The sequence below is a fragment of the Poecile atricapillus genome, chromosome Z, assembly GCF_030490865.1.
Source record: "Poecile atricapillus isolate bPoeAtr1 chromosome Z, bPoeAtr1.hap1, whole genome shotgun sequence".
Classification (NCBI taxonomy): Eukaryota; Metazoa; Chordata; class Aves; order Passeriformes; family Paridae; genus Poecile; species Poecile atricapillus.
Window position 1 is genome coordinate 29,930,062 of NC_081289.1, and position 26,724 is coordinate 29,956,785.

The following is a 26,724-nucleotide window of genomic DNA, read 5'->3' on the forward strand; positions in this document are numbered from 1 at the left end:
AAGAGAGCAGGGAAAAGGCGAGCGGTGGGGCTGAGGCTTTGGACGCTGAATGGGGACGGAGATGCTGAGCAGACGGGCAGGGGCTCTGCGCTCACCATGGCCCTATGTGTGCCTGTGCCCATGCCCGTGCCCCTATCCCCTGTCCCTGTCCCCAGTCCCTGCCCCGCTCGGCCCGCCCGGGCCCGCCGCTCTCGGCACGGGGCGGGGGCGCCGGGCCCGTCCCGCCCCGTCTCGCCCCCGTCACCAGGCGATGCTGCGGCCAAGATGGCGCCGGGCGTCGAGTAAGCGCGAGTATAGCGGCTCCGCTCCCGGCGCTCTCCCCACCTCGGGCAGGGGCGGGCGCAGGGATGAGGCGCGTTCCTGGTCCCGGCTGGTCGTCGTGAGGGGCGCGGGCAGGCAGACACCATGGCGGGGATTATCAAGAAGCAGATCCTGAAGCATCTCTCCAGGTCAGTGGGGCGCGGTGCACCGGCCAGGCTGAGGCGGCGCGGAGCGGGGGCGGCTGCGGGTCCCTGTCGCCGAGAGCGACCCCCGGTCTGGGCGCTGGGCGGGGGGACCGGCTCCATTCTGTCCGCAGAAGGGGGAACTGAAGCCGCCTCCTCGTAGTGATTTGGAGGCGGAGGAGGTGGCCGGTGGGCACAACGCTTAGGCTGGCCCCTAGCCCCCGGCTCCTTCGCCCGGTGCCCGGCGGCGCGGGCGGGGAGGGGGCTCGGTCTGCCTGGCGCAGGAGGGAGTCACCGAGTGAGTCACCGCCGCGCTCCGGCCGCCTCCCCGCCGGGCCGACGGTGCCCGCCCCCGCTGCCCGAGGTGTGCGGGGGGCAGAGGAGAGGGGGAGACCCCGACCCTTGTGATCCCCGGGCGGCCAGGGCGAACAGCAGCCGCCCCGGTGCGCTGGCTGGCCGGGGCTGGGGCGGCTCGGCCTGTGTCCTTGCGGCTCAGCTCGCAATTTCCCAGCTCCTGAGACACAGGTGAGGCCGAGCAACAAAAAGGTGCACGCAGAGAGATGAAAATAAGTTCGTGGTTTTCTGGGTGACCGAAATAATGTCTTAGGTGCCTCGCGGCCTAAAACAAAACAAACAAACCTACTGTAAATTTCTTATCTGTCAATGTCGTGTGCTTGAAAGATGGAGAAATCACAGAAAGTACACAATCTGATTCATACAGTTTTAAAAAGCCGCATCAGGTTTCTCCCATTTTCTACAGAGGCAAAAACCTGTTAGGTACTTGATCTGTCATAATACTACAGCATAGCTAATTCTTCAGAGCTTACTTTTATTTCTTAAAAGAGATAACCTGAAATACTTAGATTTTCTAGTTTTTTTTTTCTTCTCCCCAAAATGTTCTATTCCACTTTTGTGTGGTATTTCTGTAAAGTGTTTATTGAGAAAATCAAACAAAATGAAGTGACAGATTGTCATTTGATTAATCTGTTGTTGATGCATACAGAAAACATCATTCTCATTCCAAGTCCTTTGATATCTATCTGCTAAATATGATGTATAGAGCAGTAGTAGAATAATTTTTCTTCTCCGCCCTGCTCATGAGTTATGTAGCAGGGAATGCTGACAAAGAAATCTTTTCTTTACATGAAAATGACGGAGCACCGTATAAATGGAAATGCAACGAGAAGATGTCATCAGCCTTGAGTCAGTTTCCTAATCAGCAGTGTGCTTGGAATAGCTGGATGTAGCAGCGTGTTTCCTGTAGTGGTATATAGTGAGCTGTATGGATAGAGAAGTGAGCTCTAGTCTCTGTGCTACAGGTTAACTCTAAAATGTGTCTGGGAGTAAGATGAGTCAGTTTTTGTCTAGTTTTTCAAATGAACAGCTGAATAGATTAGAACTAAGCACTTTGTCATGTTGGTAAATTTGTGATTCTTGTAGGTTGTGATAATTCTTACTCAACAAGGCTCTGTCAAATGATTATGACAAATTTTATCACTTCTGGAAAACTTATGGAATATATCGAGTGATCTGAGGCTTGCAAATTGAATCTGGTGTTCATAATCCATACTATTCAAAGAGTGTGTTTGCTACCTAAAATGTAGACAGTATTATTAAGCCTCTTGTTATGGGTGTTCTTCATTATATGTCCAGATAATATCTTTACTTCCTGCAGAACAGGTGTTTCAGTGGTTTCAGAAGTTGCTTACTCAGGAAAACAGAATTCAAGTGTCATGAGCTTAAATTTCAGGACCTTGATTTTTCAGCAAAGATTATAAAAGTATTAATTTGGGATTTTCTTTAATAAGTGTTGTGAGAATATGACTAAGGAGCTGAATGCATAAGGAATTTCCTGTAACAGAGAGAGTGCCAAAGGACACTTTCACTCTTACTATAGTAGTTGCTGTTCTGCAGTTTTCATAGTATCTTGAAACTGCTGCCTGCTTGTCATCTTCAATTTAGCAGGTATTAGTGGCAGGATTAAAATTTATTGGAAGAGGTGCATATATAATAAAGCAATAGTGGAAAGAATTACCCTCTTATCTCAATTTATTTTAATTTTTGAATATTTTATTTCCCTTCATGTTTGAACAAAGATATGAATTTGTACCTTAAGTTACACAGAAGTACTTTGATTTTTTTTTGCCACAAACCACAGAACAGTTGAGGTTGGAAGGGTTCTTTAGCAATCATCTTGTCCAGCTCCCCCAGTCATCATTGATTTGGCAGTTTGCCATGAAGATTACTGCAATATCTCTTAATCATGTGTTTACTCTTTTTCCTATCTAGGTTGTGTGTTTGCAAATTTGAAAGCATTATGTCATTCAGCAATGCAGTTTCCATTTAGCAGTTCACAGTGCTTTTAATAGATTAATTAGATGAATGGACACTGGTGTAGAAGGAGCTTCATCATTCTACATTTGTTAGTGAAAATTTTACATAGGTATCAGTCTTTAAGGTCTGAGAACAAGAAGATGACCCAAACTGCATTTTGAAACGGTTCTGATATCTAAGTTACTTTTTACCTTTGTAAAGAGTTTTTTTCTTATTGTTGTGTTACAGTTTAAGAGCAGTGAAGGTAATAAAGCTTATTTTATTTGGCTTGTAACAAGTCTGTATCTCATGTCAGGATGTGGTGATGAGTTTTTTTCTTTTTCAGTCTTTTGAAATTTAAAAAAATGTCCTCTATCTTCAACATGCACTGTTCTTCCCCAAGGCTGTGGTAGAAAATGAAAAGGAGGGAAAGTGGTAGGAACAAACTATGTGTGTTTTTGTTGTACTTTGCTAGGATATGAAACTAAATGTATAAACCAAACTGAAGGGATGAGTTTGCCATTTGGAGGCTTGAATTTTGTCATCAACACATCGATGTTGTGTTAGGTGTGGTTTTACTGAATGCAGTTGACTGAGGGTCTTTATTTCATACGTGCCCTAAAAGGAAACAAGTGTCTGGATAACAGCATCATCCTTTACAAAGGTAGGAAAGATACACCATTCCTAGGAAAAGTCTTCTCTGTAGTGCTGGGATCACTTACTCATACTGTAAAGGTTGAAACTTGTGTTGAATCTTCGTTTGTGCTGTTACGAATTTTCAGTGGGTGAGAGATTTCTTGTTGAACAGCATCTTTTTACTGCAAGATTTTCTGTTCGGTGTTCTGCTATGATGATTGCAGATATCCTTTGGCATTCCTTCTTTTTTCTCAGACTTGGTGGACAAGTGTATGAAACAGTGGTCTTAAAGATTTCCAACAGGAATCTAGATTGCCCTGTGCAAGTCCACTGTGGTATTATTGTAGTACTGTCTCTGGCTGTGAGGGGATCATCTCCATGGCCCGGGTTTCAATCTGGGGTTTTTTGGATGGGAGGTACTATACAGAGATTGGATATTACTGACTCAGACTTGTATAAGGGTGTTTTCAGGTGTTTTTTAGTTTTGGCATTTAGTCTCATTGAAATTCCCTTTCTAGTTAATGAGCAGACTGAATCTTCTGTATATGTGCATGATCCCTGCCTTTCTGTGAAAAATAGTTCTGTTTATCAAGATCCATGTAAAAGAAGCATGAAGGCAAGCTTATAAACTTTGCCTGTCAAATAAGTAGCCACACTGAATATGACAGTTTTCATCTCAATTGGTATTAACTCTTAAGTTTATCAATGATAGCACATAGTTCAACTTAAAAAGTTACAGTTTGCATCTTACTCAATATTTTCCACAGAGAAAACAGTAAGAGGTTTTAAAGTGTCTGGTATGGCAGAGATTGTTTTCAGTTGTGTCATTAGTTAATGTTCTGCATGAACTTAGACCTTTGCTTTTGCTTATCTGAATCAATAGACGTGAACATACTAAGATTTCAATAGAAGAAAACTGCAGTCAGTTTTGTGACAATTATTTTCATCTCATAGTTGGGAAGTCATTCTAAAACTCATACGAAGAATAGTTGTGCAAAGAGTAACATCCTAATTGTGTGGATATCGGGAATCAGCTGGTCCTGATGTAAACAATGGTATCCTACATCATCTGGTACAATTTCACTGATACACATCCTACCAAGTATTTGCCCTGCATATTGACCTGCTTTTATGCCAGTCAGACATGTCTGATTGGTGAGGAATGTTGTCCTCTCAAGAGATTTGAGGTGACTCCTTTCAGAGTAAAGCAGCGTAACACCTTTATTGGGCTAGAACACGCCATTTTCTTCCTGTAAGTAAATGACCAAAATTGTTTGGATGAACTTTGAAAATTCTGCTAGTAGCAAAATATGTAGGTTTTTGCTTATTTTCAGTTTTGTGTATTCCACTTCTCTGTCACTTTAATTTTGAGAAAGTTAGCCAATTCCTTTAGCCAGCCAAAGAACACAAAATGTGTACTTTTCTGCTTCTCTCTTTGCTTGTACTAATTTTGCAGTGTATTCTAGGTGACTGACTATTGGCTTGTGTAGTCTGTGAGAAAATTGCAAAACACAATGTAGACGTAACAATCTCTGTTGTTCTGAATGAGTTTGTATTCAGATTGAATGCAGGAAGTGTTAGCATTATGTCCGTCTTAAATGCTTCACCTAGGGAAAGAATAGGCCTGAAAAACTACAGGTAGTAAAGCAGAACTGCTTGAGAGAACAGACAAGAAGGAGGAGAAAGAGCAATTTAAAGTTTCACTGTAAACCTTTATTTCTTAAATTCCCTTATGTTTGAAAATCAATACTTTTAGTATTTAAGTGGAGACTTCATGCCAGCAATTTCTTCTGTGTGAATGTGTTGGTAATGTTCTATGAGCATGAACGAATCAATAAATGCTTTTTTTTCAACAGAAATAAAAAGCTTCCACTTTCTTCTGTTTTTGTTAGTAGCTTCATGTATCATATTGCATTTTAAGATTCTGTAACAGAACATCTTCTAGAATTCAAACTGAAATTGCTGTGGTGCTTTATGAAATTATACATGTATTTTGGAGATAAATGAGCAATAATGCATTTTCTGGTAAAATTCTTAATCATTACCTTTATTAAGATTTGATATTAAGTCTTGTGTTACACCTCAGAAAGCTCTCTTAAGTTTTCAGTATAGTTTGGGTTAATAAACTCACAGAATTTGACTTTTCATTTTCAGTTTGTTTTACGTTATTTTTGCAAATGTATTAGAAATCTAAATGCTAATTCTACAGACATTTATACAATTAAAGTTCTGTTGAAGCTTTGTTGAAGTCATACAACTCTTGTTCATGCATAATAAAAACTAGTACATTTGCACAATCAAGAGGAATTAATCAGCAGCATTTTAGTTGTATGTGATCATTTTCTTCAAAGAGTTCTCAGAATACTAGTAAGTTTCCCAATGAAAATGATCCTGGAAGATTGTTCTGTTCAAGTATCTGACGCACTAGTATTAAGCATTCTCTGGGAAAAAGAAAGCATATTTAAATAAAGGCTGTGAGGAATAAAACTGTCTCTTAAGGTCAAGTGATTATGGAGTATGTAAGAATCAAAACTAGCCCACATTTCATTTTTTTGAAATTTGTTATTTCTCCTGCCAAAGCCTTAGTATTTTGAGGATTTTTTTTAGTATTGAAGCAGAATAAAAGTCTATACTAAATAACTCCAAGGATGAGTGGTGCTTTTTAAAGTGTCTCATTTTATTTTTTCTTTTTTTCTACAAGAAGATTGGACAAAGGAGATCAGATAATTTCTGATGAGACATTAATGGAATTATAAAAGCTTATGTGAAGTAATTTATTTCACAGTTTTTTGTGAATCATGAGAATAATTGCTAACAAGTAATTATTCAATATATCAAGAGTATCTTGGCTTTGGCCACTTGCACAATAACCCAGGTACTCCTGTACCTTTGTGGAGCTGGTGCTAACCACGGTTCAGATCTCTTTATTGTCTTTTTTTTTTTTTTTTTTGTAAGGAAACACAGGAGAGGAAAGAGTTCCAGCTAGGCTATGCTTTTTAGTTCTTCCAGCCTCCTGGGTGGATGAATTAGCCCTGCTGGAAGAATAATGTCCTCAGCACAGATTTTGTGGCGGCCCTGCCGTGCATCTTTTATCATTTAGCTTGAGAACACCAGGGTTTGTTTTTTTCTCCTCAGAGACACTTGCTCCTTCTGACTGCCAAGGAGACCACACTTGGATCCAGCCACTAGGAACCTGAAAGTTATGTGGTTGCCTACTTCTGAACAGTTTTCATGTTGTAGTTTCTTCCATTGCTGGGGGTCTGGAGACTTGAGAAGAATAATTTATAACTAGGTATCTGTAAATCTGTAATTTATAACTGTATAAATCTCTTAAATGCTGTTCTGATATCCCAACAAACTGCCTACCAAAGCCACTGTCCAAATGTTTGGGTTTTGTTGCACCTGAAAGGGTAAAAGTGTAGGAATTAATTATATTTAAGCTGAGGCATCTCTTTGAAGTGAAAACAGCAGAGAACTTTGTTTTTGAGGAGCTTATTTTACTAAAATTTCATAGCCTGCAAAATCAGACTGTCAAACGCTTGCAAGTCTTTGTAGCACCAACCCAAACACAAAAACAAATCCAGAAGTCCCATTCTCCTACATCTCTAGAGTCAGGTTTCTTTAGTGTGAATTTTAAATAGCTGAGGTTGAGACATTGTAAATAGGAACAAGTACTGTGAGAAATCTCAGGGTAGGCAAAACAAAACTGAAAAGTTGTCTCCCATTTAAAAATAGAATAAAACCCTCTTATGCTGCATCTTTGGGCTGTCTTCCTTATCTTCCAAATGTACGTACTGGGTATCTCTGAAATTACTTGGCTACATTATATAGATGTTTTCTGCATGATTCAAATTTTCTTCATAAGCTGTTAATTTAAACAGGGCTACAGCATATCTGTAGTATCAGATAGCAAGGGATATTCTCATGGGAATCTAGTGTTTTACACAGGTCTGTTTCCTTTTGAATTCTGTAGTGTCATGATGTGTAACAAACTGTTGTAACTGCAGTTATCTTCAGCAAAAACTCTCTTACATTATTGTATCACTCCTTTTTCCCTTTGCACTTGATCCCTTGTATATCCCCTGTGTCCCATTCCCTGCAGCGATCCCAGCTGGCTCTGGTGGAGATTGGGTTGCTGTGATTATCCTTACTACCAAAATGAGTACCAGAAGCTTCTCAGAAGCCGTGGCAACTGACCACTTGCTTTCACCAGGAATAGGGGCCTTATGTCTGAATACCTTGCCCTCAGGTAAATTCCCCTCTCCCACCTTTGTAGCATAAATGTAAGAGGTGGTATGTATTTATATAAATTTGGGAGTGAAGTGAGGTCTATAAGATGTTATTTGGGTTTCCACTCCTGTTTCTTTTTGTAATTTAAAATTCTGCAAAAATAGTTGTTTGCTGTGCAGCTGTGTGTTTTAGCTTCTTTGGGGTTTTTTTAAGTCCTAAATTAAATTTGAAAAATGGGTTTGTGAACTAAATCAGCAATCCCATTATAAAAATACCTTTATGTGTATTTTCTAAATGTAATCTGAATATTCCCAATATCTTTAGGCTATATGACATTTACTGTTTTTTATTTACATCTAGTAAATTCTTTTCTATAACTTACTGTGTTACCTCTGTATTGATATATTTGAAGAATCGAGCAGCTCTTTAACTAGTTTACAGTGAGAAGATCAAGTCTTTAACTAGTTTACAGTGAGAAGATCAAGAAAGTTATTTTATTTTTTTTTAATTGAGTTCTTATAGCTAATATCTTATGAAAATATTTTATTGTGAGAGCTGATAAGTGAACATTAAAAAAGGTACATGCTGATGTTACATAAATAAATGATGCAGTTTCCAAAAAGCAGGTATGGTTATGCTTTTGCACTGTATCATTATTTCATTATTTTAAATTTCTGTTTCATCAAATGGCTTTTTTTTTTTTTGCATTAGGTACAGAACGCTGTATTTTAAGTGGAATTTAATAGTTATCAAATGTAAGCAAATTAAGGTGTGTTTTTTTGCTGCCTGCAGTGGGGAAGTTGTATATACATTGCCACATATTATGGATCTTATGTTATCATATCATTAAGGCCTGACTTGTATAGGGTTGTCATGTTTAAATAAAGTTCTTTAGGTTTGATCATACTGGCCATTTCTCTGCTTGATGCGAAAAGACTCGTGGAACAGAAAAGCTTAATTTTGATCTGTGTGAGGGTTTATCATAAATGTAAGGTAAATTGCTTGAGCAGTGTTTTACTTGCAATATGATTATCATTCGTGCAGTGCAAGCTCCTCATTTATGCACAGTGCTTGGCTGTGTCTGCGCAGATCTGCTTCATGACACATAATTAGATAATAACCATTGATGACAGCAGCTGTCTCAGTTCTGCCTGTACCCAAAAAGCAAGCTATACAGCTTTTCTAAATGGAAAGAAAATAATTTCCTATATGTGTTATTACAGAATTAACTAAGGAAAGCATTATGTGCTGTCAAGAGACTTGGTGGGGATGTCCATATTTGAGAAGGTGTGGAATGAGTTTTGAAGCAAGTAGGTGTGTACTAAGATGTCTTTAGGAAGTCCTTCTGTGTTGTGATGAAATGGAAGCAATTATTTGGAAAGTATCAGCAAAGCAGATGTATTATTCAGGGTTGCTGCAATGGAATGGGTAAGGGGGTGGTGTGACACTGCACCAGATGTGTTACACAAATATGGGTTGCTTGTTGAGCCAAGGTCCTAATTAGTGATTTCTCTGGAAAGGATGATCTTTAGACTATGATAGGTCAAAAAGCATGATAAGTGTTAGGTGCTTGAGGTCCTGTATAGTAGCCTGAAAAGTCCCCCCTGAAGCTATAGGGTTGAGGGTGGTATTTTGGACGTGTCCAGTGTGCTATAACTCATGGACAGCCTGAGAGCAGTAGGTCCAGGCTGGGTGTGTAAACAAGGAAATGCTCTGTCCTGCTCCAGAGGGCTGGGTGATGAGCACCTTCACAAAGTGCTTTGCAGCAGGTGATGCAGATCCTCGCCATGCTGGATATCCAACAGGCTGTGGAGAGTTTTCCATCTTGCACTCAGACACGAAATACACACCTAACAATTCTGCAAACGTTCAAGGTAAGATTAGCTAAAGCATGTAGGAATTCATGTGGAGTGGCCACAATACCGATAGGTAAAGGGGTGATACCTTACTTATGTACAAGTGGATGTTGGAGGGTATAAGAAGGTGCCAGTTGGGTGTCACAGATAGTGAGGGGTGTACTTATCAAGCCAGTTTCTTAAAATCAGCTATGGTTTGTGGTGTTAGGCTGGATGAGAGGAACTCAGTTGTAACAGTATACACTGTTGATCCCAATACTTTGTTTCTGTGGCAAATTTGACCAGGAGTTAGTTCTATTCCTCCTCTTCTGCTTGAAGTCTTAGACCTTTAAGTGGTATAGTGAGCTGAATGGTAATAGACCTCCTTCACTCTGTTACTTAGAGTCATGGGAAGGAAACATCTTCCTGAGAAACTCAATTGAAAAAGACCATTCTTGTTTCAGAAATGGTGTAATATTCCTTAGTGATCAAATAACATGGTTCAGCCAGGTGAAACAGTAAAAAAACCACCAGTTATCTTCGTGTTCCGTGTTCTGTTTCTGCTGTTCTATTATTGATCTAGTTGCCAGTGCTTAGTAGGTCATGCTTCCCTTTTTCAGAGCATGTTGTTTAAGCAGGTTGAGTTCATAACAAGGAGATAAGCAAAACTTGCAGCACATACTGTGATTTCATAATTTTTCATGATTAGAGCATATATTTAGAGTTATATTACTGAGGAAATTTTATTTAAAAAGTGGGGAAGGCACATGGTAGAGCTGAGGAAAGTGTTTGTATATTCAAGAGATGTGCAAAACAGCTGAGAATCTGTCCAAATGTGATCCAGACTTCTCTTATTTCTCTACTAAATCCAGAGGTTGGAGTTTCCATTGTCAAACTTGACAAGGCACCTGGTATTCGCTCCAAACCTTTGAGGAGCACTGCTCTAAGCTCCACGTGGTTTGTGGCCTTCCATATACAAACCATAAGCTTGTGACTTCAGGAAAGTGTTTTCTGATTTTCTCTACATGTTTTTTTTGAAGGGGGTATAGTTTTTGTTTTCAACTTATTGGCCATCTTCTCTGCTAGCATGGTGGAGTGCTCCATTCAGAGCTCTAAGCCTGTGGTACAAACAAACCTTTAGAAAATAAATATTTTAGGCAAGGAGATAGATGCATTTTTTATGTAGGCTTTGAGTTAATTTAGAGGGAGAGAACTGAAAGAACTGCTGTGGTCCTGACAAAATACGTTGATTGTAACTTACTCCTCTTTGATTCTTGAAACTGCACTGTTAACTGTACAGTCTTTTATGCTTTTCATTAAACTCTTAGTCTGCACTTTGTAAATTAAAGTTGAACTGTCTATCTGGAACTTCATAGGAATATTTAGTGCATATGTGTGTAGAGGTACTGAAATGCCTATGCCTGTGTCAGGCAGCTTGTGATAGTGATAAATTCATATTTCTTGGTTCTTGCATTTAAACTGTAAATATTTTACAGCATTATTCTACTTAAAAAATTATTAAAACTGTATTGAAATCTATACTATCACCTAGGAATTCAAACCTCAGATATGTTTTGAGAAAGGAAGTATAGTTTGTGAAATTGAAACTCAGTCTGTGTAAATGGTTTTGCTAAGAATATCTTCTCACAGCTCATGTGTTTTTTCCTTCCATGACTTTTGACATGAAGGGTACAGTCTTAACAGGTAGAGAGAGATCCTCTTATATCTGTCTCCTCTGAATGAAGCAGCACTTAGAGCATTTTTTCTTTCACTGACTGCAGGAGGGGAAATAAATTCAAAGCAACACTCTTGGGAGAATTAAAAAAAAAAGTATATAGAAAAAGTGATGGTCCTTCTTGAATTTTTTCCCTGTTCTTCTGCTCCCTATTGAGAGAGTGGCTTATATTCTGTTTGCTTGAAGGATACTGAAAGTAACTCAAAAATGGCTTTGCTGTTGCCATTCTCCTCTCTAATGGTATTTTGGTGTCTTTCTTGCTCTGAAGTTTGAAAACCTCTCTGTAGGTCCTGTGTGTTTCTCTGTGATATGTCTGCAGCTGTCACCAGGATAATGCATAGATCTGTCTCCAAGCTGAGAGGCATTTCTGGTGTTGCTGAGCAACAGGGACTCTATGGGGGACTTCTTTCACAAAGCATGAGTGTCAGGAGACTTGCATGTACCTGTGTGCGTGTAATGGCAGAACGGTTTTGCTTTTGCTGTGTAAATGTGACTTTAAAATGACACCAGTTTGTAATTGACCCTTACCTAGAAAGTCAAGAGTGAGAGGTACTACCAGGTGACTGAAAACACTTGATGGCTGTTTTTTTCCTGCTAGGAATTTTGTACAACCTGAGTCAGATGAGATTTTGCAATGGTTTCTGAGATGGGAAGTTTTATATTTTGCAGTTACTGGTAGGTTGTTTTAATGAGGAAGGTTATTTAGCTCTTCTCATCATTCTTTCTTGTTGAAAGCAAGAAAAAAGGGTAACCAGAAAACAAAATAATTTGAGTCATTATTCCCGTCATAATGTTTCTAAACAGAGCATTTAGAAGTACATTAGTTGCCAAGGAAAATACATTTATCAATAGCCTTATCTCAATATATTTTTAGTACTGAAATTATGAAACTATATTATTCACAGATTAAATTTCATTGCTTGTGGATAATTTATGACTGTAAGCAATACAGTAACAATTGCAGCACTTCTGTCATAAGAAATATGACTAGAATTATTTGCAAATATGTTTGCATTTTGTAAATGCATTTTCAAAGCTAACCATCCTAGGAATGGAGTAGGGCAGTTGGACTCAAAAAATGCCTGTTCTTTTTCAAGCTGTACTTGGAAACTGTTAAGAGGAAAAGCTTGCCAACCTTCTTCATCTTCTTCCACCATCTCCCCCAGTATCAACTTAATGAGGACCTTGTAGTTCAGTTAGAAGTTGGTCTCTTCAGTGGAAAGGAAATGCTGGAATTGCACCTCCTGGGGCATTGCTTCAGGGTGATGTTGCATCACTGAAGACAGACAAACCCCTTTGCTCTCTGCCTGGAGAATAGCAGCACCAGGAGATTTCGGGGGGAAAAGTCACAAAGCGTAATGCCAACAGCAGTATTTTCTGCTACCTAATCTTGTAAAACTAGACTCAACTGATGAGCAGAAACAATTTCTCATGGCAGATTGAAAGTGTGGTAAAGTATAGCCTGTTCTTAGCTTATGGTAGATACAATGCTCCAGCTGTTGGTTTGGAGGTAGAGAACCCATGGCTTCTCTTGTTTTGTCAACAAGGAAGTAAACCATTTGACATGGTCACACAGATTGTTTCACCATATCAGCAAGTCCTAGTGCATTTGAAACATAAAGCAATTTATATGTACACTTTTAAATAGTTACACTTTTTACCACATGGATATCACATTCAGCTTTCAAGTTTTCATCCAGTATTTTATGTACCTCATGCTGCTGTGTGTGCATGTGTATTTCTAATTTGTCATTAAATTCTATGACAAAATCTAATTGACATTGTAAATAAAACTTTTTTATTGCAAGATTTTAACTAAATATATAGAAACGTACTGCTTATGACTAATTTTAGAGGTTTGGGGCTTTTTCTCCTTTCAAAAAATTAAGGAATGAAAAGGATTCAATTCTGCTTCATATAGTTTAAAATAAATAGTTTAATAGTTTGAGTCAAGGATCATTTGTTATTTTGGGTGATACAAAAATTAGAAGATATCTCACAATATATTTTTGTTTATGTATTTATAAATTGAGCTAAAGAGATGAAAAAAGTTCGAGGGCAAGTCAATTCCATTATACCATTTCTTTCTAGGGTAAAATTTATCTAAGATTTCTTCACCCCGAGACCATTGCTCTAAGTTAAATTGTCACTGATATGCAGCATAGCTTTGATTGCCTTATATATATTTACTTAAGGTGTGTTTGTTTTTAGGTTCACCAAAAATCTGTCACCTGACAAGATCAACCTGAGCACATTAAAGGGGGAAGGTCAGCTGACCAATTTAGAGCTGGATCAAGAGGTACTCCAGAACATGCTTGATCTTCCAACATGGTTGGCTATAAACAAGGTGTTTTGTAATAAAGCATCCATTAGGGTGAGTGTTTTATTGTGCTGGAATGGTAATTAACCAAATCTTTCTTTTCATCCTGTCTCTGTAAACTTTCAAGCAAATTTGTATTTGTAGAAAACTGTGATTTTGTCAAGTACTTGACAAAATTTTAAAGAACAAAAAAAATTTATCAGGAATAATTTCTTCCTTATTTTTCTTTCTTATGTGATGACATAAAATACATCTGGAAATAATGAAAATAAGAGGGATTATTTTTATTTATTTATTTATTTAATTTCTGAGTAGAATTCATTCTTGCATGTCTTGAAAATGCGGTAGAAGTAAAAGTTTGTATTTGTCCATGGTAATTAGTCTATCATAATTATTTATTATTCTCTTTTTTGTGTGCTGTCTCTTCACTTCTCTTTGTTTATTACTTTCCCTCTTGTTCTGTTTCCATTTCCAAAAATACCTTTCTGAGGGATTCTGATCTCTGTGGGAAATGTGGGAAACAGTAAATCCAGTAGATACTGTGGTTTTGGCCATTGTGGCTGCTAATAGTTGAAACAATGTATATCATCTGTACCGCATTTAAGAATGTGGGATTAAGAAATGAAGGATGGCTTTTTGTTGCTTGAAGTTACAATGTGGTCAAACATTAGCACCTCTTTAATATTTTGGTGGGGTTTATGGGTTTTTTTGGTGTTCTTTCTTTGTTTTTTTCCCCCCACTGATGGGATGTTATCCTGATTTTTCTGAATTCAGTGAACTTGATGTTTTGTTGCAGGCATCCAATCGGTTGTAGGTCAACAAAGGAAATGTAGATTTTCTTTCCTTTTAAAGGAAAGAATGTGTAAGCAATGATGCTTTTTCTGATTCTTGACAACTCACTGTTAAAGAGACAGATTCTACTTTGTTCCTCTGTTTTTCTGCTCAGTGGCATGTAGATTTTGAAGTTCAAAGTCTTTAACATCTAGTGTAGGCATAAAGTTACCATACAGTATGTTCAGATGAACCAAATATTTTGAAAGTAATATTTTCCTGAGTTCAGAAGCTGGAAATAGAATTTGTATGCCTAAAACACATTCAGTGTGATTTATTTTACGGTATTTTTAATATTTAATTTGCTTTAGAATAGTGTTTTCTCTTGCAGATACCATGGACAAAATTGAAAACACATCCCATCTCTTTGGTAAGTTCTGAAATAAACTTTGAAATGTATTGTGTGTAGCAGAATCTATATAAAATATTTATATAGTTCTCTTGATGTGATTCTAGAATAACTGAAACATTAACAGGCTTTTACTAAGTGTCTTCTGGGTAGCAGCAGATCAAGGCAAAAAGCCTTAATGTTTTCCTTGGTAGGTTTGTTTCCTTAATCTGTGGCTTTGGTGTAATCACTGTAATGTTTGACCGTTGGCTCATTTCTGTTAAGTGTTCAGTCATTACATGTTAATTTGTGTTTACCTGAAGGGTGGTTATTTGTCCAATTAACCAGTCTTACGAGTTCCTGTCTTTCCTTTGGAGCTGTCTTTTCTGGGACTTTTCACTTCTACGTCAGTACTTTACACAGTGATCTCAGCTGTAGTAGGTTTGACACACATAACATTTATAGGGTTTTTGTAACCACTTAGGATTCAGCCTGGATATAAATAGGAGGCAAAATGTGTAAATAGGACTCAGCAACAATTAGAAGTCATGTTAATTCTTGCATTTTCTTTCCTTTGTTCTTTATTTTTGAATATACTAACAACTGTTGTAGCACCAGAAGTAATTTATTTGGTGATGAGTAAACTTCATCAATTGCATTTGATTAAGAGTGAATAATCCTTTAGGTGTTGTGTTTCCCAGTCTTGCAGTGAATGTGCTTGTAATTCCTTCGTTCTGAATCAGACTTGGGAAAAACATGTTGTTTTAAATAATTGATGCATTTGCTAGTGACCCAGTTGGAATGTACTGATGTCTGTACTGCTTCTTCCTGACACCAGAACTTGAAGTCTGGTAATGCCAAGGTGGGATGATTCAACCTCTTGGCTGTGAGATGCAACTGCCAAATTAGGAAATCGGTTTAAGCTGTGCTATTCTTAAACATGACACACTTTGACCTGCAGTAGCAAGGCGCTGTTTGCTTTGCCCCCATTGAATTTACATTAGCACCCTTCGAGGCTAAGATAACTTCCAAGGCAACTTTTTTTACATAAAGGTTTCCTTGAACAAGTGTATTAAATAGGTAACAAAAGTTCACTATCCAATGGTAAATTGTACAACAGCCTTTTTGATTTCTAAAGGAAAATGAATTCAGTGGCCCAAGTGCCAAACCTCAGCCCTTCATTACATCACTGAACTTCTGGTATTTTGGCAGGGACAGGGGAGGAGGGGCGGAAATTTTTGCTACTGAGAGTTGAATTAAGTTGGAATAGCATCCTCTGTTAGCACAGCTTACTGGGTAACTAGAACCCACTTGTCTAGCCAAAGGGCCTTTCATTTAGCTGAGTTGCCCTTTGTGAGAATCAGTCTGTTAACATAGTGGCACATACTGTTATCTTTGTTCATCCACTGCTGGTTTTATATGACAAACAAGATAGTTTTGAGGAGTGATTTTGGTCCCCAAGGATGATCTGCAGCAGTTTTCACTTTATCCAAGTACAGGAGTTGCTAGTGAGAAAAGACATAGCTCTACATCCAAACGTTCTTTGTTACCTCTTTTTTATATTGTGCAATCTCCTTGAATTCTACTGTTCCATGCACTAGTCATGTAGTAAAGGGAATTCTTAAAAGAGTTGTCAAACATCCAAAATTGTTAGGATAACTAGGAGAAATCTTGGCTTTCCCCCACTATCCTCAAAATTAGAGATTAGATTTTTTTTTTGGTTTTTTTTTCTCTGTTGTTTTCAAGGCAAGATAATCATTGAGACAGCTAAAAAAAAATTAAAATGTCCAAATTTATTGCCATGTTACTGTTATATCAAAATACAGTGAAGTATAAATAAATCTAGACTAGACAGTTCATGAATTTTTTGGTTGTTGTCAGGTTCTTCTCATGGATAAGAGTAGCACATAAAAATGTGGAGCAAGCAGATTATGACAACGGGCATGATTAACACAATATGATAATAATCTAGTAGCTAAGGCAGGTGAATCATGAAAAATCTAAAACTGAGGACAAAGGGGTTTTTGGTGTTTGTCTGACCTAAGGGCATAAATGGGGGAATTCAGAAGGGCTGGTAGAAAGTTAGAATTAGATGGAAAAAATCTTAACTGCTGTGCTTTGAATCAGTTTGTATTAAGTATTTCCTTGAAAGAACAGCCATATAGAAAGAAAATTCAGATAACGACACACTAAAGCACGTCCATTTTGAAATGCCATTTTTGAAAGTGTGTATGTTGGCTAAATAATGTTAAGGGATTAAGAATTTCATGATATAGTATTTGACTGGGGATGTGTTAGAAGTCACAAAATTAAAAAAAAAAAAAAGAAAATGTTTTAAAAAGATAATTCTAGTGAGTTACAAAAGTTTATGGAAAAATTGACATGGTAGGAAATGTTTTATATATATTTCAGGAACAGTTCTCAAGTGATCTTTTTTTGTTTGGATTTTTGTTCTTCATATGTTGTCTATTTACTTTGTTACCTCTAAGGTCTCAAATTTGTTTTGTTTTGTTTTGTTTCTCAAGTCCTTGGATAAAGTTGTGATGGAAATGAGTACATGTGAAGAGCCACGTGCCCCTAATGGACCCTCTCCGATAGCAACTGCATCCGGGCAGAGGTCAGTGATGGTACTTACATCTAATTGGTCAAAAACGGTTTGGAACCACATAAAACAGATCAAGTGCAAATTTTCAGAAGTATATAGGGTTGCAGCTTGCCATTCCCATCTCCAAAATTTTATTTTACTGCTTTTGTGTGAAGTAGTGTAGTGAAAATGGAGCTATCCAGACACAAGCCTGGAGAGAACATGAGAACTAGGTATGGTGCTTGCAAAGTACATTTCAAAGGGGTAAAACTGCTATGTCAGATATTTACTGAGTTTAATTGATATTAAGTTTTTAAAAAATGGATTATGTCTTGCCTTCATCCTTTTTGGAAAATAGATGTGATATTCATGTGGGTTTTAAAAATTTTCCTTTTTTATTTGTTTTATCAAAAGAGTTTTAAGGATTGTTCGTTAGTGCAGTGTTTCATTTCCTTAATTGTTTCCTTAATAATTCCTTAATCAGCTGATTCTTACCAAGAGATTTCATGCATATTGTGTAGCCCAAAATTTGATGGGACAATACAATGTTACATCAGTGATTTTTTTTTCTCTCTGCACCCCAATCATTTCCTTTACATGAACTCAAAACATGTTTTCTGTGTTCACAGGGAGCTATATACAGAGAAATAAATTTGGTGATAGATTTTTTACTAGTTGCTACTGCTGTGCAATGTGTAGAAGTAGTCCATGGGCTCTGTGTCTCCTAAGGTGTACTTAGCTTGAAAACCACTACCATAGAGATTTTGTGTAGAATGAAGGTTGGAAAAGAATGACAAACCACACAAGTTTTAGTTGTTTTTTTTTAAACAAGCAGAAAAAAACCCCAAGAAAACAAAAAGGCAGAAATTTTTTAATGTTCAAATTATATTTAATATTCAATTCTCCATACACTAATCTACAACATTCAGAACATATAAGATTTTTATTTTAAGATTATTTGCAACAGCTTAATATTTTTCAATACTGGAATGCATGTTGATTTGCTTTAGAAGTGTAACCACCATTTAGGATGCCTTTCTTAATAGAATGAAATAAAGCAAATACTTTATACTATTTTGAATATCTGAAATGGACAAAATGATTTGGCTTATAGACATAAATACTAACCAGACTGGAATCATCATGAATTGACATGAATTGCTCCTTATGTACGCATAAAGAAGAGTAAGCTTTCTGCATAATGATGTAGGCTGCTTTTTTTATGTATGTATAATGACATGTAATACATACATCCACATAATTTGACATGGAAGCATTGCATTAGCTGTTGTACTTTGTGTAGATTGATCTTGGTCAAATATATGTTCTTTAACATATATAGAGATGAGGATCACAGGGTGAAAATTACTGTAAACTGCATCAAGTATATTGAACAAAAGTTGTTAACTGTAGAATATTCTAGTAGCTTCATTTATTTTAATATCTGTTTCATATTTTATTTCATTTGTTTAATTTTGTGCCCTTTCACTTGGTTTATATTTAATATGTTGGTATTTCACTTTTTAGTGAATATGGCTTTGCTGAAAAAGTGGTAGAAGGTATTTCAGTTTCTGTGAACTCCATTATAATAAGGATTGGTGCAAAAGCCTTTAATGCTTCATTTGAACTTTCCCAACTGAGAATATATAGCGTAAATGCAAACTGGGAGCATGCTGACCTTAGATTTACCAGAATACAAGAAGCTCAACGTGGAGAGGTAAGTAATTCCTTTTAGTAACTTTTTTCCCTTGTTTTTGTGGTAAAGGAGGAAGTTGAATTACAACCTTTTATAGGGTAGAGAACATGCCATTACTGGGAATGGAGACATTCTGTGCTCAGTAATTTCAGTTGTTCTAGGAACACAAATATGTAAAAATGGTGGATGTGAGTCAATGGCTAATGTGGATGCTTAGGCAAGAACAAAGACCAGGGCAAGCAGGTATATGGTTTCCCTCCTATGTTCTCCAAGTCGGTGACTATTCTAAAGTGCAAACTGAGATAGACTTGAAGAGTACTGAAAGAACAAAGAATGGTATATTAAATATGGAAGGATAAGAAGTTGTGCTGGTTTTGTAATTGTTGTTGTCATTAGTAGTAGTAGTAATAATAATAACAACAAGAATTATATTTTAAAAGTTTTAACTGGCTATTTATTTGCTTGTGAGGGTTTTTTCTGAAAAGGATTTTCTTTTTCTAAAGCAGTTTTAAATGAAATTTAGTTAATTCTTGAGCAATTATTTTCTTGGAATACCTAGATCATGTGTATATATAAAAAAGTAATGGCAGTAAAGTGTATATATTTCTACTGTCCCTGAGAATAGCACATGGAAGTGCTGGTTTGATGTACACCGTTCATTTGCCTTCTCCCAGCTAACCAAAGTTAAAGGTATACTGAGTGCAGGGTTGATTCTAAATATTGCATTCAGGGAGACTTATTTTAGCCTCATACATCGGGGCCAGCTTACTCCAGAGTTAAGGAGTCTGGTAGTTGATTTTTATTTAGGGAAAGAAATGCCAAGAAAATATCAGTTAAAAATACCACAAAAGTAAGAAGCTGAAAACTATTTTTCTGAATTTTCCTTTCCTTCAGCTTATATGTATTCTTATGTTCTCATGTTAGTGAAGTCTGAATGGAAAGAGTTAGTTTGACTAGATGGAGATTTGTATTGGCAGGTTTTTTGATTTTGTGGTTTTTAGGAAGAATTTGATTCTGAACAGTTGTACACAACACAGTGCACAATAGAACTTTCCTTGGGAGTATGTTTCTTTTAGTGCAATTAATACCAGAAACAAATATCTAGAAATTACAGTGAATGACTAGTTAGCAGTAAGTTGCATGAAAAGATGAAAAACCAAAACCGGTACTCTGAAGATAGCATGTGCTGAACCATATATTTAGTGCATGATCGTTTAGCTTTGCACTGTAGCTACCTTCTTATTATAGTAAGGAGTTTCCTTAGAATACTTTTAGAAGCTTTTGATCACACTGCATGTCCTGTATGAGGAGCATAGGTACTCTGCTTTTCTGCAAATAGTGTTTCAGGATGCTTTGCACTGCAGTTTCCATCTTGCTCACTTGACAAAGTGCATCTCCTTTCCAGACGCACTGGGTATGTTTTACTTAAGTCTCTGCATATGTTCTCAGGACATATGCTGTAAGGTTTTCAAACTGACAAGAGGTGAATGACACATGAAGAATAAGATACATACTGAACAAGTTCTTCCATCTTGCTCTTTACTCATGGCTGATCCTTTTCTCTTCAGAGAATAATCATAGGATCATTAAGGTTGGAAAAGACATACAAGATCATTGAGTCCGGCTTTTGACCAAACGTCACCATGCCCACTAAACCATAGCACTAAGTGCCATGTCCAGTCACTTCTTGAAACTCTCCAGGGATGGTGACTCTACCACTTCCCTAGGCAGCCCATTCCAATGCTTAACCACCTTTCTAGTGAATAAATTCTTCCTCATGTCCCTGCCTTAGCTTCCCTTGGTACAACCTGAGGCCATTTCCTCTTGTCCTGTTGCTACTCTTGTCTTCTGCCTGGGAGAAGAGACCAACCCTCATCTTTCTGCAATCTCCCCTCAGGCAGTTGTACAGAGCAATAATTTTCTGAGCCTCCTTTTCTCCAGGCTAAACACGCCTATTGCTCCAGACCCTTCACCTTCTCTGGATGCACTCCAGCCACCTCCATGTCTGTGCTGTGGTGAGGGGCCCAGAACTGAACAGTCATTCTCCCCTAGCCTGCAGTGCTGCCTGCAGTTGTTATGACCCAAGTGCAGGACCTGGCACCTGGCCTTGTTGAACATCATAAAATTATCCTTGGCCCATCAATCCAAACTGTCCAGATCCCTCTCCAGTGCTTCCTACCCTCCAGCAGATCAACACTCTCCTAGCTTAGTGTTGTCTGTGAACCTACTGAAGGAACTTGATCCCATCATCCAAATCATGTAAGAAGGTGTTTTGGGTAAACTAGCATTACTGATTTTCCCTGTCCTGTTTTTTCCTGATGTCTGGTTCATTTGATGTGCTCCATCATGTTCCTGCTGGACAGTCACTCATTTTTCCATGTTTGGTTTAACTTTCTCTTTTAATTGAAATAAAATACTCCAAAAAACTTCTATCATGTAGCTTTGCTTCCCTCCCTACTCTTTTCTTATTTAACATTTTGAAACTAAAGTACATAAATAATTTTTTCCCTCTCCCAAGCAGCCTTCTATGCAATAGTTGTGACCTTTATTTTCTTCTGAATATTTTAAATGCTGCTTGTTACCTCAGCCTTCTTGTAAGTAGCTTAATGTTTCTGTGACAAGCAGGGTGAGGGCTTCCTGACACATTTAGGTGGAATAACAAGTGAGTTGTATTTGTTCTCTTTGTATGGCTTATGTGGGTTTGTGTGTACATATGTACAGATGTATACATATACGTGCACAGGGCTAGATGCAAGTAACTGTCATATTGCATCATGGTGTTTTTCTTTTTTTTTTCTGTCTTTAAAGGTTTTGACTTTTAAAGAGATCAACTGGCAGATGATCAGAATAGAAGCTGATGCAATCCAGAGTTCTAAACATGAAATCATGAGTGCACCAGTCCGACTGATTACTAACCAATCAAAAATTAGGGTCACGCTTAAAAGAAGGGTAAACTTGAAACATTTGAAGTCTTATTTTATTTTTTATTTTGTAACTCATGCTCTTAATGCATGCATGCATGTAGTAAAGATTTTAAATTTAGGCCATACTGAATGTAGAATTCCCTGAACTAAATTTATTATAACATGTACCTGTTAAGACTGTAGACTTTACAAGAAAAACTGCAGGCAGGTTTGAAAATGAAGACTTTATGCAGGTCCTATTAATAAAATGGTTTGATCTCCAGAGCTTTGTTTATGATGGTGCTTGTTGTTTAATCTCTCTAGATTCAGGTAATATACAACTTACATTTAGAGAAATGCAGCAATTTAATATCTGGTGCATGCCAAATACATAGAGTGAGGCATAAATATACTTTGTCTTAGGTACTTCTTAGTTAATGAGAGGAATAAAATTTAAAATAAAAAAGTTTGTTATTGCTTTTTGCATGCAGCTTTTCTTTACCCCCTGTATTTAATATAAGAAATATAAGTACCTAGTTCAACTTCTTTAAATTTTTATTTTATAGTTAAAGGACTGTAATGTTGTGGCATCCAAATTGGTTCTGATTCTGGATGATTTGCTGTGGGTTTTGACTGATTCCCAATTGAAAGCCATGGTGCAGTATGCCAAATCTCTTAGTGAAGCCATAGAGAAATCAGCAGAACAGAGGAAAAGCTTGGCTTCTGAAACAGCCCAGGTATGAGAATTGATTGTCTCACCGTATCATTATCAGGCATTTTACAATACAACACAGTGTGGTTAGTTGTGTTATTTTAGAGAATGTTCGATTACGCATTTTCATTCAGCTATATATCTTAAATTGCATTGGGAATGAATCGTAGTTTAAATTGTCTTGATTTTGCAAGATTTTGTGTTTTGATGTTAACTGTAGAAAATAAAAGAAGTTTTATATCTTTATCCATGTACAGAGTGTTTAGACTTCTGTATTTACTTAACTCTTTATTGACTGTTTAGTAAATTCGTTCTCCAAATATTTTAGGACACAATAAGGTAGCCTTAATGTGTAGGTAGATATGCTTACTATAATAATTTAAAGTGTTTGTCCATTTTCTCATGGTACTGAAAAATTAGGTTTTAAGAGCTTACCTTCATGCAGCTTTCACTGGAATACATAGTGAAAACCAATTCTGCTTTAAATATTATTTCTGCTGGAATATATGCTATTGATGCTGCATGTAAATCTTGGTGTACTTCAGCACATAGAGCAGGATAGACCAGCTGGGCTTTGTGAGTGTTGAGGGGAGGCACCTCTTCTTGTCTGTGAAGATGCAGGACAAGTACACTGATAGAAGATAAGTGCTGTAAAATAAAACATGATTGATTACTGGGTACAGTCAGTTGTAGAGAGTCTCTTAGAATAAAAGCCAGTGTACTGTAACAGGGAGTTCAGTTCTTGTGCTGGCCCTGATGCTTTATGCTGTGGTGTGAAGGTTTAGCCACAGCAATCTAATGGCTACCTGCTCTTGAGTAGGGAGGTTCTGATTCTTCAGTGCCCTGTACTTGCATCTCACCTGTTCTCTGACACTGCCAAACTCATGTTTGACCCTATTGTGATGTAGCTTGAGGAGCTAAATTAGCAGAAAGGAGCCCACTGTTGGTTTAGTTCCCTGAACAGCTTGCAGCGAAAGTTAGAAAAATGCCAGTGCTGCAAGTGGCAGGAGTGTAAGGAAGTGTGAGGAATGGGGAACTAACTGGCACTGCAGTACTGTGCACACATCCATTAGCTCAGCTTAGCTTTATTCTAAAACAGTACACTTAAATCTCAGTAGTGATCCAATGGGGAATGCATATCATGCAGATTTTTTCCTTGTTTCAAACGCCTGTTTTATGTAAATAGATGGATACCTATTGAAAGAAACAATAAGCGTTATAAATTGATGTGGTTGACTAAATGTTTTTACAGATCTCTGCCCCTGCACCCAGCTCCCAGCAGGTGAAAGCGCACCAGACAACAGCAGCACCTGATCAAAATGATGCAATAGTAAAATTGTTTAATGATTTTGATGTTAAGGAAACTTCTTATCACTTAGTAATTTCCCACTTGGACCTACATATATGTGATGACATCCATTCTAAAGAGAAAGGTAATTTTTTTTTTTTAAAGTAGCATGTCTATGAATCATAATCATCTTTGGGGAGACATACTGAGGAATACAGTGAGACAAAAATAATACAATAAAGTCAAGAGACTTTAGTTCAGAGGAATAGTTAGAATTGTCTCCAGTATCTGTGGACTCATGTAAAACTATTTAGGTGGCTCTCTTAGGATAACATTTCATTATTAAGTGTAATTATTTTAGAATAAGTGCAAAACCTAAGAGTATTAGCACCTTCTGTGCCTTTTCTTTTTCTAGGAACTGATTATTTCAGTCTGATTGTTACTGCTGCATTTTTTTCTAAGTTAACTGGTTGTGAAGAATGCAGTGGCAACATTCTTGTGGCTTGAAGGGGTCACTATACAATCTGCTTCTGTAATACTCTTATAAATACAGACTAATAAAAGAGCAGTCCTCTTTGTTTTACTAATTTAGAAAATTTGGTATGGTCTGTGGCACATGGAAAGAATGGAACAAGTGTCCTGTGACCTTACAATATTGTGTGTAAATCTTGCATTGCTTCTTTTTAACAAAAGCTTATTATATGTAGTTATATTTAGAACCAGAAAAAAAAAGACAAATAAGGGCACTTTTTTCATGCCTTTTAAAAGTGATCATAGGAGAGTAAAATATTAGTAGGTATCCAAGAAACTGGTTAGTCCCTGAAAAATTTATGGAAACATACAAGGTCTGCTGAAGAAGAGCATGAAAAACATAGGGCTTATCAAATGCATTTCCTTGATTAGGGAAGACACTTTCAGAGCAGCAGAGCATAAGGTTCACTGGCTAGAGACATATTTCTTTACATGCAGTGTATCTATGACAGTTGGAATTTATCACTCCTAGTGAGATTTTTTTATTGGTCCTTTATTTTTAGCCATGAAGTTTAAATTTAACAGTGGAAAAAGTCAGAAGAGATGATTCTCAGAAGACCTCTTTAATGCAATATTTGTCAAAATTATATTATATAGTATTCTTGAAAGTAAATGTTGACTTCAAAGACTGATCATAATCATATATTCAGTGTAAGAAGTTTTGTTTCAGAAAAACTGCAGTAATATGTTTTCAAAATGTTGTCTTTTTAATATCATTGAAAACAGTATGCACTTTGTAAGTAATGACTGAGTATGGAATTCTGCAAGCTGATCTTTAGAAACCAATGAAGACTATCTGAATGAAAATTTTGAGGGGAGATAGTGAGGTTGTAAGGAGAGACAGTAAAGGGAAGAAAGTAGTAGCTGTTAGGTGTTTAAAGGATTACAGCAATATGAGAACTGACATGCTAAATGCAAAGTTCACAGAGCCAAGTATTGTCTTGTTTTACAGACCCAAACAGACGTGTTACAGGAGGGGCCATGCAGCTTTCCTTCAGCTATTTAACAGTGGACTACTATCCATTTCACAAAGCAGGTATGAAAGTGAGCATTTCATGAATTACCTGTGACTGTAACTATCTTCCTTGAATGCTAAAATGCTACATGTATACATCTTGGATAATTGTGCTCAAACCGTTTGAAACACCCCTTTTTACTTCCTTCTATATACAAAAAACAAACAACAAAAGCAACAACCTGGGAACCAATTTTATTTCTGCAAATTAGCTGGTTTAGGCCAAATGCTTTTCACTGTTTTCTTTGGTCAACAAAATAGTGTTTACACATTTCTGACATGAAGAGAATTTTGTGGTGACAGAGGAATGCAGTATTGCATATTTAAAATTCAGTAATTGGATATTTGCAAGAATCAATCTGTTAGATTTTTTAATATATAGAAATCTATAATTTTATATCTGTTTCCAATCAGTGTTTTGCTTTTTATGTTATTTTGCTGAACAAGAATCTCAGTGTGTCAAGGTTCAATTATGTAGCCTTTTGTTAAGAAATGTTATTTAAAAAAGTTAGCAATTTCCAAAGACATGTTTCTTACAAATAAAACATTTCTCATAAATGATTTCTAGTAGAAATCTAAAACATTTTAAAGAGGATACATTACAAAGCATGTGACAAGAACGAGGGTCTGATCATCTTCCTTATTAGATGGTCTGGAGCAGAAATCCACATCATCATCCATGTTGGTCTGTCCTTTACTCCTGACCTGTAAACTGTCAGTTGGCTGATGATCCATCCCAAGGCTGAGCTCCATCTATTCCCACCACTCTTGCCCTGCATGCCCTCTCGTGCTCCCCAAAAGCCCCTGTTCATGCCTCGCAGCATTTCAGTTGTGTGTGCTGTCTCGCCACGTGTCTGTGATCCTGATGAGATCCTGCAACTGCAGACAGCGGTGTGGCTGCCCTGCTCCCACATAATGCTGCATGTATTAGTGTTCAAGCACTTCAGAGAGGCAGCTGCACAAACTGACTTCCCAGAAGGGGAGTTAGAGCTTTCCCCATGGTGTTGCTAACCAAGTCCTGTAGGTCCTTTGGAGTCTGTGTGCATTTGCTTGGAGTAGCCCCGTGCTAGCTCTGTTTTGGAGAATCCCAGTGTCATGGACTTCAGTCTAATGCATCTTTGTCCTACTGTTCCCTTTCTGGTTTCTTCCCTGTTCCTTTATCTTCTTCCTTAGCTATAAAAATGATAATAACTGACAAAGATAACTGTGCAGAAGAGGGGTGGGGGAAAATGTCTTCTCTTGTTATAGATGCCACCCTAAACATCCATTTCATGCTCCAATATTTGTATTTAGATGTGAAATACCATTTTTTTCCAAAGTAATT

General features: G+C 37.3%; 1 protein-coding gene across 2 annotated transcripts in view; it reads left to right on the forward strand.

Annotated features, from left to right (window-relative positions):
- Nucleotides 1–252: 252 nt before the first annotated feature.
- Nucleotides 253–26,724, forward strand: part of LOC131572766 (bridge-like lipid transfer protein family member 3B) — a 47,089-nt gene continuing 20,617 nt past the window's right edge. The window contains exons 1-9 of one of the 2 annotated variants that reach the window (XM_058826092.1): nt 253–449; nt 13,404–13,566; nt 14,675–14,713; nt 17,197–17,288; nt 18,783–18,972; nt 21,760–21,900; nt 22,421–22,591; nt 23,819–23,999; nt 25,338–25,421. In XM_058826092.1, coding sequence (XP_058682075.1) covers nt 406–449; nt 13,404–13,566; nt 14,675–14,713; nt 17,197–17,288; nt 18,783–18,972; nt 21,760–21,900; nt 22,421–22,591; nt 23,819–23,999; nt 25,338–25,421 — 1,105 coding nt within the window. In that variant the 5' untranslated portion in view covers nt 253–405. Of the gene's footprint in view, nt 450–7,510; nt 7,642–13,403; nt 13,567–14,674; nt 14,714–17,196; nt 17,289–18,782; nt 18,973–21,759; nt 21,901–22,420; nt 22,592–23,818; nt 24,000–25,337; nt 25,422–26,724 lie in introns of those variants that run through there. The other variant, XM_058826093.1, reaches the window with a different exon arrangement.